General features: G+C 37.1%; 1 protein-coding gene across 6 annotated transcripts in view; it reads right to left on the reverse strand.

The window, feature by feature from the left end:
- The window catches only part of DENND4C (DENN domain containing 4C), a 135,337-nt gene that overhangs the window by 58,738 nt on the left and 61,602 nt on the right, over window positions 1-14,997 (reverse strand). For 4 of the 6 annotated variants that reach the window (XM_057549343.1, XM_057549340.1, XM_057549341.1 and 1 more), the window contains 2 exons: window positions 3,614-3,720; window positions 2,579-2,797 (listed from right to left, as the gene is read on the reverse strand). In XM_057549343.1, coding sequence (XP_057405326.1) covers window positions 2,579-2,797; window positions 3,614-3,720 — 326 coding nt within the window. The remainder of the gene's footprint in view (window positions 1-2,578; window positions 2,798-3,613; window positions 3,721-14,997) is intronic. The other 2 variants (XM_057549344.1, XM_057549342.1) reach the window with 1 other exon arrangement.

Below are 14,997 nucleotides of genomic sequence, written 5' to 3' on the forward strand. Positions count from 1 at the left end.
CAAGCTTAACTGTTACTTCTTCAGGGAACCTTTCCCCTGACCTAGCTCTCTTACTGTAACCAATACTTTCCTTTACAACACACTCAGTAAAATGTGTTATTTTATTGTCAAATGTATATATCCCTTGTTAGACCAAATGCTACCCTGTTAACAAAAACCTTAGGCCTCAGACACTAGTTAAATATCTTTCTAAATTCTATTAGTAATGCCTTTCTTCTACTTAGAATGACAAGAGAATGAATTAGTGACCCACTACTGTCCATTAGAAAAACTCCATATTCTTAGTCCGGCGTTTAAGACTACCCATAATCCGAGCTCTAATCTTATTTTCTGCTTTATCTTCCACAACACCTCTAAAGCTCCTCACCTGGTCAAATTGTACCATCAAAACTTTTTTCCCAAACATGCCATTATGGGCTGAACTGTGTCACCCCAAAATTCTTATGCTGAAGTCCTAACTCCCGGGATTTCAAAGTGTGACTGTATTTGCAGATATGGCCTTTAAAGAAGTAATTAAGTCAAACTTAAGTAATTAAATTAGGGTGGGCTCTAATCTAATATGATTGGTGTCCTTACGAGACAAGAACATTTAGATACAGATTCACACAGAAGGAAGTCTATGTGAAGATACAGGGAGAAGACAGCCATCTACGAGTCAAGGAGAGAGGCCTCAGAGGAATCCAATCCTGGCTACACATTGATCTCAGATTTCTAGCCTCTAGAATCCTGGGAAAAAAAAAAAAGTTTCTGTTGTTTAAGCCAGGGGTGCCCAATCCCTGGGACACGGACCAGTATCGGTCCACGGCCTGTTAGGAATGGGGCCGCACAGCAGGAGGTGAGCGGCGAGCGAGTGACCGAAGCTTCGTCTGCCGCTCCCCATTGCTGGCTTTACCCCCTGAACCATCCCCCCCGCCACCCCACCCCATCCATGGAAAAACTGTCTTCCATGAAACTGGTCTCTGGTGACAAAAAGGTGGGGGAATCGCTGGTTTAAGGCAGCCAATCAATGGCATTTCGTTATGGCAGCCCCGGCAAACTAATACACATGCCTTGTGCTTTTGTTCTTGAGCTTTCTTCCATTTCATTATTACCACTAGCAATAATACTGTTATCATGAGTACTGTAAAGTACTTTTTCTAGTTGCTTCACGTACATTTTCTCATCTAATCTTCACAATTATCCATGAATTAAGCATCATCCTCATTTTATTAATGGCAAAACAGAACCCCAGGAAGGCTTCATAAATAGCAAAGTGGAAATTCTAATTCAGATTTGACTTTTAATGCCTATTGTTTTTTACAAAGTCTTTCTTGCTCATCTCCATTTATAAATTCTACCCATTCTTTAAAGTCATGCTCTTCTTCCATGAAGTCTTCCAAAACACTCATTTGGAAGAATGTTCCCTTTCTCTGAATTTTTATGTCCTCTCATTGAATGATTATGTAAAATCTGTTTTATTGAGTACTTGCTCTATTTTTCTTTTTAAGAAATTCACGTTCTTTTATTTATTTATTTATGACTGTGTTGAGTCTTCATTTCTGTGCGAGGGCTTTCTCTAGTTGCGGCAAGTGGGGACCACTCTTCATCGCGGTGCGCGGGCCTCTCACCATCGCGGCCTCTCTTGTTGCGGAGCACAGGCTCCAGACGCGCAGGCTCAGTAATTGTGGCTCACGGGCCCAGTTGCTCCGTGGCATGTGGGATCTTCCCAGACCAGGGCTCGAACCCGTGTCCCCTGCATTGGCAGGCAGATTCTCAACCACTGCGCCACCAGGGAAGCCCACTTGCTCTATTTTTAAAAACACATTAGATCATCTTCCGCTGGGTATCCCATGGAGCTAGATCTTACACTTCTTTATATCCCTACATAATAACTAGTGGGATTTGGTAAGCGGTGACTAAATATTTGAGAGATAAGTTGTCCCAAAGCAGAAATGAGAAAAGACAAAAGGACTATTGGGAAAATACAGACTAAAAAAAAATAATAATAACTGCAGGATCAAATTATAGATATGTAAAATAATTATCATATGAATACTGATGTATCTGTAAGGTTGCCACTACATATATAAGAGCTGCTGAATAACAACAAAAATCTTTGTAATTCCCAAAAATAACAAATACTAAAAAGAATGAGTATGGTGTTTTCCCCTGGAACAAGGCTGTATTTTTCAAAAATTTTTAAAAACTGGTGGCTTTATTGCAAAAACTCTTTATTAGAGAATACTGTAAAGCCCAGAGTGTATAAAGTCAAGAATCATGCAAAGTTGAGAAAACACCTAAAAACAAACCACTAGCTTTATTCTACTAAGATAACTGATTACAGAGTACTATAAATATCAGCAACATCTTTGACATTTCATAACTAAACACCTCCAGTTTCAGATTTCTCAGGAAAAAAATGGGGTATAAAAATTAAAAGAAATTCTATTCATAGAGCTAGATTACAAATACACAGAAGACCATCATATTTTAATATGAATTTCTAAGAACTTATACAGTGAATATTTCTTGGTGGCACTACCAAACAGAAAATTTTTTCATTTCAATAAAAAGTATTTATATTTTCAATGCCACTCACCCTGTCGGTCAAACAATGAATCAGCAGCTGTGGCTTTATTTGAAGGAGCCTCTGTGATTGGTCTGAGATATGTTCTGTATCCTTTTAAAATGGATGCCATAAAGCGCAAAAATGCCTCCTGAATTTCCATCTCAAGTTGTGTCATCTTCTTTTGCCAGGAGAAATCTGCTTCAATTGGAGTCATCTCAATCGCTGAACCTTCCTGAGTTTTTCGGTGAACTGACAAATGAAGAAAGAAGAGAAAATGGCATTAATACATAATGTTATATATTTAATAATTCGACAATTAAGGGAATTGTCAAAATAAAGCCCATGACTTCCTCAAATTCCTCTTTATTAATGTAATGGGATCATTGGCAGGGACTAACAGGGATGCACAGACGGGGCACAGAAAACATGCTCAAAAAACCATAAACCATGGGACTTCCCTGGTGGCACAGTGGTTAAGAATCCACCTGCCAATGCAGGGGACACAGGTTCGAGCCCTGGCCTGGGAAGATGCCCCACACCGCGGAGCAACTAAGCCCGTGCTCCACAACTACTGAGCCTGCGCCCTAGAGCCCACGAGCCACAACTACTGAAGCCCACGCGCCTAGAGCCCGTGCTCTGCAACAAGAAAAGCCACCGCAATAAGAAGCCCGTGCACTGCAATGAAGAGTAGCCCCTGCTCGCTGCAACTAGAGAAAGCCCGTGCACAGCAACGAAGACCCAACACAGCCAAAAATAAATAAAAAACAAAACAAAAAAAAAACATGAACCACAACAGTAATTTCTTACTATTGGAATTCTGTTTTGTAATGAGACTCCCTTTAAGCAGAGCAAAATTATGTTTAAATTTAAGAATTTTCTTATATACATTCTTTCATTAGAAATATCCCTTCCTGGGAATTCCCTGGCAGTGCAGCGGTTAGGACTCTGCACTCTCACTGCAGAGGGCCCGGGTTCAATCCCTGGCTGGGGAACTAAGATCCCACAAGACATGCAGCAAGGCAAAAAAAAAAAAAAAAAAAAAAAAATCCCTTCCTTTTTCCTCACATTTACCCGAAGATAGCTGAGGATACAATTTCTTCAAGGTGCTAATCAGACTTTTGCATGGCTTTTTGGGAAGCTGCTTCCAGTTCATGTTCTTCTTTTCATCTGATCTATTAAATAACAACATGATTAATAAAGTCCGTTATAATCTGTTTTTACTTAAAATTCTTATGTCAAACTAAAAAAGAACATGGAAAGGGTATTTTTACTTAAGTTATAATTTGAGAATCTGAACAAGTGGTTTTCAAGAAGTTCTCTTTTCATTTCAACCCACCTCAGTCAAATTTGGTCATCTCATTCTAACCCTCCAACATAGATTTTCAATAACTGGAGTTATGAATACAACACAAGTCTTGTTTCAAAGTTACATTTCAGAATTGTAATATTTTAAGTGTCAAAGTTAATTGACTTGAGACTTCAAACTACCTATTAGAAGCAAATCTCGACAAATATCAGAGTCAGTAACATACAGAGCATGTTCTCACCACAATTCAAACGAGTCACCATTTAAGAAAAAGAAATTACTCTGGAAGTTCAAAAGAACACTTTTAAATAATGCATGAGTCAAATAAAATATTTTTACAGAATTAGAAACATTTAAAACGCTACAAAGATGAAAGCACTATGTACCAACCATGGGCTGGAGCTAATGTCAGGCCAATATCACTTATGAACATCAATGCTAGCATCTTAAATTCTTAGAGAATTTAATCCACTAGCACATTTAAAAAAAAAAAAGAGAGAAAGATGTTTACTTTAGGAATGCAGGGTTGTTTACTACTAACTGATTTTATAATGTAATTTACCACGCTAAGATTAAAGGAGAAAAACTTAATACTCATCTAAATAGTTATACAAAAGCATTATAAAGTTCACCACCTATTTATGATTTAAAAAAAGAAATTACTTTTAATCTAGAAGTGGAAGGAAGGTTCCTTAATCTATTATTAAGCAATCAAAACCCTGAAGTGGGGCTAGCAAACCTTTTCTATAAAGAATCAGATAGTAAGTATTTTATGCTTTGAGGACCACAGGACCGCTGTTACAACTACTCAAATATGCCACTGTAGCATGAAAGCAGCCTCGGACCACATGTAACTGAATGAGCATGGCTATGATACAATAAAATTTTATTTACAAAAATAGGCCTTGCGGGCTTCCCTGGTGGCGCAGTGGTTGAGAATCTGCCTGCCAATGCAGGGGACACGGGTTCGAGCCCTGGTCTGGGAAGATCCCACATGCAGCGGAGCAACTGGGCCCGTGAGCCACAATTACTGAGCCTGCACGTCTGGAGCCCGTGCTCCGCAACAAGAAAGGCCGCTATAGTGAAAGGCCCGCGCACCGCGATGAAGAGTGGCCCCCGCTTGCCGCAACTAGAGAAAGCCCTCGCACAGAAACGAAGACCAAACACAGCCATAAATAAATAAATAAATATTAAAAAAAAATTCCCTTCTTTGCTTCATAGAAATATCTGGCAAACTTTGGGGAAAAAAAAAAAAAATAGGCCTTGGGCCAGGTGTCAATTCTTGCTTTAAAGCATAAAGATACCTAATGATGAACTGCTCAAACCATTCCCTTTGAAATTAGGAACAAGACAAGATACCAGTTATGAATATTTCTATTCAACATTACACTAGGATCCTAGCCAGAGAATTAAGACAAGAAATTCTTAAATATACAAGGACTGTAGAGGATATGATTGTTTATAGCCAGAAAATTGAAGAGAATCTACAAGCAAATGAAAATAAGAGAATTCAAGTAGGTTGCTGGACAGCAGACCACTACATAAAAAATCAATAGCATAGTTATACTCCAGCAACTAACAAGTAAAAAACGTAATTAAAATACCATTTACAATAGCAATAAAAACCATAAGGTACTTAGGAATAAGTAAGTTTAACAAAAGGTGCGCCCAATCTTTACAGAGAAAACTGAAACAGTTATTGAAAAACCTTTAAAAACACCTATGAAGTAAAATACCACATTCACGGGTACTGAGACTTTATGTCAAAATGATCTTATTTGCCCCCAAATTAATCTACGAATTCAATAGAATTCTAACAAAAAAACCACAACAAAATTTTGCATGGAGTTTAAAAAACAAATTAAAATTTATATGAAAAGGCAAAAAACCAAATATAGTCAAAACAATTTTAAAGAATAAGCAGTAAAGAGACTTGCCATTTCACATCACTTTTTTTTTAAACAGTGTTATTGAGATATAACTCACATACCATACAATTCATTCATCTGAAGTGTGCAATTTGATGGTTTTCAGTATATTCAGAGTTGTTTAACAACCACCACAATTAATTTTAGAGTATTTTCATCACATCAAAAAGAAACCCCACACCCTCTTAGTCACTAACCCACAATTCCCCCATCCTCCCATCCCAAAGTAACCACTAATCTATTTTCTGTGTCTACAGATTTGCCCTGGGCATTTCAAATAAATGGGATCATAGAAGGTCTTTTAGCGTGAGGTTTTCAAGGTTCACCCATGTTGTAGACAACTTAATTTTAAAGTCATTAAGATAATCTGATGCTGGCAAGAGACTAAAACAAACCAAAGGAACAGAAAATAAGCCTGTATACATATCCACACAAATATAAACACTGATATGTGATGGTATTGACACTGAAGACAGGTGGGGAAGAGATGAACTGACCATTCAATAAATAGTGCTATGTGACAACTGTTTACCCATGTTAAAAAAAAATAAAATAGTATCTCTATGTCTCATCATACACTAATAATACCAAGTTTAGCTAAATTAAAGGCCTAAATGAGAAAGTCAAAACCTCACAACTTTAAGAATATCCAGGATAATATTTCATGACCTCAAGGCAGAGGATTTCATGTACAAGAACCAAAAATGGCAATCCATAAAGAGAAACTGATAACTGTGATCAATTAATATAAGCTTCTGTTCATCAAAAGACACTACAGAATGAAAATACAAATCACAGTGTGGCACAAGCTATTTGCAATGCATATAACAGACTAAGAATTACTTCCAGATTATATAAAGGCCTTATACAAATCAAAAGAAAAAGACAAACAACCCAACAGGAAAATGTACCAAAAGAGGAGGGAAAAACCAAAGGGCAAAAAGAAATTAAAATGCCTCATTTGTCACTAATTAGGGAAATGTGAATTAAAGCCACAGTGACATCCCATTACCATCAAGTTGGCAAAAATTTGAAAGTCTGATCATAACAAGTACTGACAATGATATGGAACAAAGAGAATTTTCGTTTGCTGATGAAGAGGGGAAAGAGTAATATGGCATTAGCTATGCCTACCAACCAACATTAGCTCTTCTAGGTATATGTTTCAGAGGAATTTTAACCATGTACTCAAAGAAATATGCGTAATAATGATCAGAGCAGTTTTGTTCATAATTGCAAAATCTAACTACAATCTAAATACCCATCAACACTGATAAACACTGAAGACAAAGTAGAGCTACGTGTATCAACATGGATGAACCGCATAGAGAATGATGAGTAAAAAAGCAATTCACAGAAAACTATACAAACATAAAAATTTTTAAAGCATGCAAAACAAAATGTCATTTATACTAATACATATATAATATGTATTAGTGGGTGGAATCTGGAATCTGGGTGGAAGATTCATGCAAGTTGTTTACATTATTCTCTATAATTCTTCAGTATCTAGAACATTTCATAATTCTGTAAGTACAATTAAGCAGAGTTCAAAATTATTATTATTTTTTTTTTGAAAAGTTTACTGAAAACTTTTATTGTAATCAAAAAGTGACATAGTTCAAAATTATTTTACAAAACAGTGCTTTGATCAATAGAAATTATATAGAAGTTATTTAAACCTGGACAAAATTAAGAATCTCTATAATATTCTTTTATTCAGAATGGTAAATAAAATGAGGTAAACATTTGAGTTAAAACTTCAAAATCATTTCCAAAGGCACCACAATATATACAACCTTGAAATAACTGTTTTTCAGGAATAGTTACTGAAAAACAACGAAATGTGTATGACAAGAAATATTTAGTGCTTCCAAGTAGTTCATTATTTCCAGGCTATAAGTAAATCTAAATACACATAGTAGAGATCAATCAAGATGGTAGACTAAGAGGACATGGAGCTCACTTCCCCCCATGAACACATCAAAAAATACATCTACATGTGGAACAATTCTCATGAAAAACTAACTGAAAACTGGCAGATGGACTCCTGTACCACCAAGGCTGTAAGAAAGATACACATGGAAGGGAAGAAAAGTGATTGGGTTGGGACCTGTGCCCATGGGAGGGGACTCAGAGGAAACGGGAGATTACACAGGTGGACACCCTCTCAGGGGAGTGAGTGGTGAGAGCCATAGATAGGGCACCCCAGTCCTGGAGTCCTACAAAGGGTAGACAAGCCCCCTTGGCTGGTTGGAGGACCAATGGGACTAACGAGGCAAAAAGAAAAACAGAAAAAAAAGAAAAACAAATTTTAAAAAATGGAAACAGTTTAAGAGATCTATAGAATAACATTAAACGTACCAACATTCACATTATAGGGATACCAAAAGACAGAAAAGGGGATCAAAAATGTATTTGAGGAAATTACGGCTGAAAACTTCCCAAACCTGAGGAAGGAAACAGATATCCAGGTAAAGGAAGCACAGAGGGTCCAAACAAGATGAACCCAAACAGGCCCACACCAAGACATATCATAACTAAAATGACAAAAGTTAAAAGTAAACAGTGAATTCTAAAGGCAGCAAGAGAACAGCAAAGTGTCATATACAAGGGAACCCCCATAAAGCTATCAGCTGATTTCTCTGCAGAAACTTTATAGGCCAGAAGGGAGTGGCATGATATATTCAAAGTGCAGAACAGGAAAAGTCTGCAACCCAGGATACTCTACCCAGAAAGATTATCATTTAGACTAGAGGGAGAGAGAAAGACCTTCTCAGACATGCAAAAACTAAAAGAGTTCATCAATACTAAATCTACCCTAAAAGAATTGTGAAAGGGTCTTCTCTAAATGGACAAAAAAGTAAGAATCTATAGGAAAGGGAAAATCCCACTAGGAAAAGCAAATGTATAGTAAGGACTGAAGATCAACCACTTAAGCCAATATGAAGATTAAAAGACAAAAAAACTGTAAAAGCAACTATAACTACAATAAACAGTTAAGAGATAAACATGAAGATACAAAATATGACATCAAAAACACAAAATGTGGGGAAAGGGTGTAAAAAAAATGTAGATATTTTAGAATGTGTTTGAACTAAATTACTACCAGTTTAAAAAAAAAAGTAGACATAGTTATAGGTCAACAATATATAAACCTGACAGTAAACACAAATCAAAAACCTACAATAGTTACACAGAAACTAAAAAGAAAGGAACAGAAGCATACTACTAAAATCATCAAACCACAAGGGAATAAACAAAAAGAAATAACAGAGAAAAACCTCAAAACAACTGGAAAACAAGTAATAAAATGACAATAATTACATACCTGTCAATAATTACTTTAAATGTAAATGAACTAAATGCTCCAATCAAAAGACATATGGTGGGACTTCCCTGGTGGTCCAGTGGTTAAGAATCCACCTCCCAGAAAATATTTGCAAACGAAGCAACTGACAAAGGATTAATCTCCAAAGTATACAAGCAGCTCATGCAGCTCAATATCAAAAAAACAAACAACCTAATCCAAAAATGGGCAGGAGACCTAAACAGACATTTCTCCATAGAAGATATACAGACTGCCAACAAACATATGAAAGGATGGCTCAACATCACTAATCATTAGAGAAATGCAATTCAAGACTACCATGAGGTATCACCTCACACCAGTCAGAATGGCCATCATCAACAAATCTACAAACAATAAATGCTGGAGAGGGTGTGGAGAAAAGGGAACCCTCTTGCACTGTTGGCGGGAATGTAAATTGATACAGCCGCTATGGAGAACAGTATGGAGGTTCCTTAAAAAACTACAAACAGAACTACCATATGATCCAGCAATCCCACTACTGGGCATATACCCTGAAAAAACCATAATTCAAAAAGAGACACGTACCACAATGTTCACTGCAGCACTATTTACAATAGCCAGGACATGGAAGCAACCTAGGTATCCACTGACAGATGAATGGATAAAGAAGATGTGGCACATACATACAATGGAATATTACTCAGCCATAAAAAGAAACGAAATTGAGTTATTTGCAGTGAGGTGGATGGACCTAGAGTCTGTCATACAGAGTGAAGTCAGTCAGAAAGAGAAAAACAAATACCGTATGCTAACACATGTATATAGAATCTTTAAAAAAAAAATGGTTCTGATGAACCTACGGGCAGGACAGGAATAAAGATGCAGAACAGAGAATGGACTTGAGGACATGGGGAGGGGGAAGGGTAAGCTGGGACGAAGTGAGAGAGTAGCACTGACATATATACACTACCAAATGTAAAATAGCTAGCTAGTGGGAAGCAGCCGCATAGCACAGGGAGATCAGCTCGGTGCTTTGTGACCACCTAGAGGGGTGGGATAAGGAGGGTGGGAGGGAGACGCAAGAGGGAGGGGATATGAGGATATATGTATACATACAGCTGATTCACTTTGTTATACAGCAGAAACTAACACAACATTGTAAAGCAATTATACTCCAATAAAGATGTTAAAAAAAATAAAATAAAATCATGGTAAAATATACATAACATAAAATTTACCATTAAAAAAAAAGAATCCCATGGATTGCAATCAGAAAAAAAAAAAAGTTATTGTTAAAAAAAACAAGAAAGCACTTAAAAAAAAAGAAGAATCCACCTCCCAATGCAGGGGGCGCAGGTTCGATCCCTGGTCAGGGAACTAAGATCCCGCATGCCATGGGGCAACTAGGCCTGCGCGCTGCAACTATTGAGCACGTGGGCCAAAACTAGAGAGCCCGCATGCCGCAACTATAGAGCCCATGCGCTCTGAAGCTCACACACCCAAACTAGAGAGCCTGTATGCCTCAACTACTGAGCCCATGCGCCACAACTAGAGAGAAGCCCGCACACCTCAACGAGGAGCCTGCACACTGCAGTGGAGGATCCCTCAGGCCGCAACAAAGATCCCACGTACTGCAACCAAGACCCAAAGCAGCCAAAAATAAAATAAATAAATAAATATTTTTTTAAAAAAGACATATGGTGGCTGATTGGACAAAAAACCAAGACCCTTCTATCCACAAGAGACTCACTCCAGAGCTGAAGACACAAAAAGACTGATAGTGGGGGGATGGGAAAAGATACTTCATGCAAACAGAAATGACAAGAAAGTGGGGGTAGCAAAGCTCATATCAGAAAATAAACTTTAAACAAAGGCTATAACAAAAGACAAAGAAAGGCATTATAAAATGATAAAGAGATCAATACAAGAAAATGATATTACACTCAACATACGTGCACCCAGGAGCACCTAAACATATAAAGCAAATACTAACAGACACAAAAGTAGAAATTGACATTAATACAATAATAGTAGGGTACTTTAAAACTCCACTTATATCAATGGACAGTCAATAATGCAAGAGCAGTCTAAAATGACACAACAGACCAGCCGGACTTAACAGATATCTACAGGACATTTACATTCAAAACCAGCATCATTAACATTCTTTTCAAGTGCACATGGAACTTTCTCCAGGATAGATCACATGCTAGGCCACAAAACAAGTCTTAACAAATTTAAGAGGATATAAATTATTTTATCAAGTATTTTTTCCAACCACAATGGTATGAAACTAGAAATTAACTACAGAAAGAAAACAAGAAAAGAACAAACGTGCAGAGACTAAAAACATGCTACTAAAAAACCCAACAGGTCAATAAAGAAATCAAAGAGGAAATCAGAAAATACCTCAAGACAAATGAAAATGAAAACACTACACTCCAAAATCTATGGGATGCAGAAAAAGCAGTTCTAAGAGGGAAGTTTATAGCAATACAGACCTTCCCCAAGAAACAAGAAAAATCTCAAACAAACAACATAACCTACCACCTAAAAGAATTAGAAAAAGAAGAACAAACAAAGGCCAAAGTCAGTAGAAGGAAGGAAATAATAAAGCTCGGAGAGAAAATAAATAAGAAAGAGATTTAAAAAAATAGAAAAGATCAATGAAACCAAGAGCTGGTTTTTTGAAAAAAGAAAAAAAAACATTGATAAGCCTTTAGTCAGGCTCACCAAGAAGAAAAGAGAAAACCCAAATTTAAAAAAATAAGAAATGAAAAAAGGAAAAATAACAACCAACACCACAGAAATACAAAAAAAAAAAAGTAAAAGAATACTAAGAACACTTATATGCCAACAAATTGGGCAACCTAGAAGAAATGGATAAACTTCTAGACACAAAATTTGCCAAGACTGAATCAAGAAGAAACAGACACTTTGAACAAACCAATCACTAGCAGTAAAATTGAATTTGTAATAAAAAAAACTCCCAGCCAACAAAGTCCAGAACCAGACTGCTTCACAGGGGAATTCTACCAAACATATAATGAAGAGCTAATACCTACCCTTCTGAAACTATTCCAAATTATTACAGAGGATGAAACACTCCCAAATTCATTCTACAAGGCCACCATTACCCTGATACTAAAACCAAAGACACTACAAAAAAAGACAATTACAGGCCAATATCTTTGATGAATATAGATGCAAAAATCCTCACCAAAATATTAGCAAACCAAATCCAACAATATATAAAAAGGATCATACACATGATCAAGTTGGACTTATTCCAGGGACACAAGGATGGTTCAAAATATGTAAAATCAATGTGATACACCACATTAACAAAAGGAAAGACAAAAAACACATGATCATCTCAACAGACACTCAAAAAGCAATTGACAAAATTCAACATCCATTCATCATAAAAATTCTCATCAAAGTGGGTACAGAGAGAACATATCTCAACATAATAAAGACCATATGTGACAAATGCACAGCTAACATCATACTCAATGGTGAAATGCTGAAAGCCTTCCCATTAAATTAAGCATCCAAATTGGAAGGGAAGAAGTCAAACTGTTACTATTTAGAGATGACATGATACTTTATATAGAAAACCCTAGGGCTTCCCTGGTGGCGCAGTGGTTGAGAATCTGCCTGCTAATGCAGGGGACATGGGTTCGAGCCCTGGTCTGGGGGGATCCCGCATGCCGCGGAGCGGCTGGGCCCGTGAGCCACGGCTGCTGAGCCTGCGCGTCTGGAGCCTGTGCCCCGCAACGGGAGGGGCCGCGATAGTGAGAGGCCCGCGCACCGCGATGAAGAGCGGTCCCCGCACCGCGATGAAGAGTGGCCCCCACTTGCCGCAACTAGAGAAAGCCCTCGCACGAACCGAAGACCCAGCACAGCCAAAAATAAATAAATAAATAAATAAATAAAAGAAAACCCTAGAATCTAAAACATGACACAAATGAACTTATCTACAAAACAGAAACAGACTCCTAGACACAGAGAACAGATTTGCGGTTGCCAAGGGGGGAGGGAGAGGAAGGACTCGGAGTTTGGGGTTATAGTTTGACATAAATAGTTTGACAGACACAAACTATTACATTTATAATGGATAAACAACAGGTCCTACTGTATAGCACAGGGAACTATATTCAACATCCTGTGATAAACAACAATGGAAAAGAACACAAAAAAAGAATGTCTGTATGTGTATAACTGAGTCACTTGGCTGTAGAGCTGTAAATCAACTGTACCTCAATTTTTTTAAAAAATGAAGAAAACCCTGAAGTCACCACACAAAAACTATTAGAACGAATAAACGAACTCAGCAAAGTTGCAGGATACAAGATTAATATACAGAAATCTGTTGCTTTTCTCTACAATAATAATGAACTATCAGAAAGAGAAAGTAAAAAAAAAAATCCCATTTGAAATTGTATCAAAAAGAATAAAATACCCAGGAATAAACTTAACCAAGAAGGTGAAAGACCTACACTCTGAAAACTCAGATGAAGGAGAGTGAAGATGATACAAAAAAATGCAAAGATACCCCCCCTTGCTCTTCTGGAATTGGAAGAATTAATACTGTTAAAATGACCAATACCTCCCAAAGCAATCTACAGATTTAATGCAATCCCTATCAAAATACTCATGACATTTTTCACAGAAATAGAACAAACAATCCTAAAATTCATAAAGAACCACAAAAGACCACAAATTACCAAAGCAATCCTGAGGAAAAAGAACAAAGCTGGAGGTATCACCATTCCAGACTTCAGACTATACTACAAAGTTGCAGTAATCAAAACAGCAACAGCATGTTTTGTGTCCGGCAAAACACAGACACATAGATCAACTGAACTAAACAGAGAGCCCAGAAATAAACCCACTCACCTACAATCAATTAATCTATGACAAAGGAAGCAAGAATATACAATGGAGAAAAGACAGTTTTTTCAATAAGTGGTGCTGGGAAAACTGGACAGCTACAGGTAAAACAATGAGATTAGAACATTCCCTCGCACCATATACAAAAATAAACTCAAAATGGATTAAAGACCTAAATATATGACCTGAAACTGTAAAACTCCTAGAAGAGAACACAGGCAGGACACTCTTTGACATAAATCATAGCAGTATTTTTTGGATCTGTCCCCTAAGGCAAAATAGATAAAAGCAAAAATTAACAAATGGGACCTAATTAAATTTAAAAGCTTTTGCACAGCAAAGGAAGCCATCAACAAATCAAAAAGACAACCTATGTAATCGGAGAAATTATTTGCAAATGATGCGACCAACAAGGGGTTAATATCCAAAACGTACAAACAGCTCATATAACTCATTATCAAAAAAGCAAACAATACAATCAAAAAATGGGCAGAAGACCTGAAAAGACATTTTTCCAAAGAAGGCATACAGATGGCTAACAGGCACATGAAAAGATGCTCAACATCGCTAGTTACTACAGAAATGCAAATCAAAACAACGGTGAGATATCACCTCACACCTGTCAGAATGGCTATCAGCAAAAAGACAACAAAAACTAAATGTTGGCGAGGATGTGGAGAAAAGGGAACCCTAATACACTGTTGGTGGAAACGTAAACTGGTGCAGCCACTACGGAAAACAGTATGGAGGTTCCTCAAAAAACTAAAAATAGAACTACCATATGATCCAGCAATTCCACTCCTGGGTATATAATATAGCCAGAAAAGATGAAAACACTAATTTGAAAAGATACATGCACCTGATTGTTCCTAGCAGCACTATTTACAATTGCCAAGACATGGAAGCAACCCAAGTGCCCGTCAACAGACGAATGAATAAAGATGATATGTATATATATATATGATAAAAGAGTACTCCACCATAGAAAAGAATGAAATTCTGCCAT

Source organism: Balaenoptera acutorostrata, chromosome 6 (genome assembly GCF_949987535.1).
Source record: "Balaenoptera acutorostrata chromosome 6, mBalAcu1.1, whole genome shotgun sequence".
Taxonomy (NCBI): domain Eukaryota; kingdom Metazoa; phylum Chordata; class Mammalia; order Artiodactyla; family Balaenopteridae; genus Balaenoptera; species Balaenoptera acutorostrata.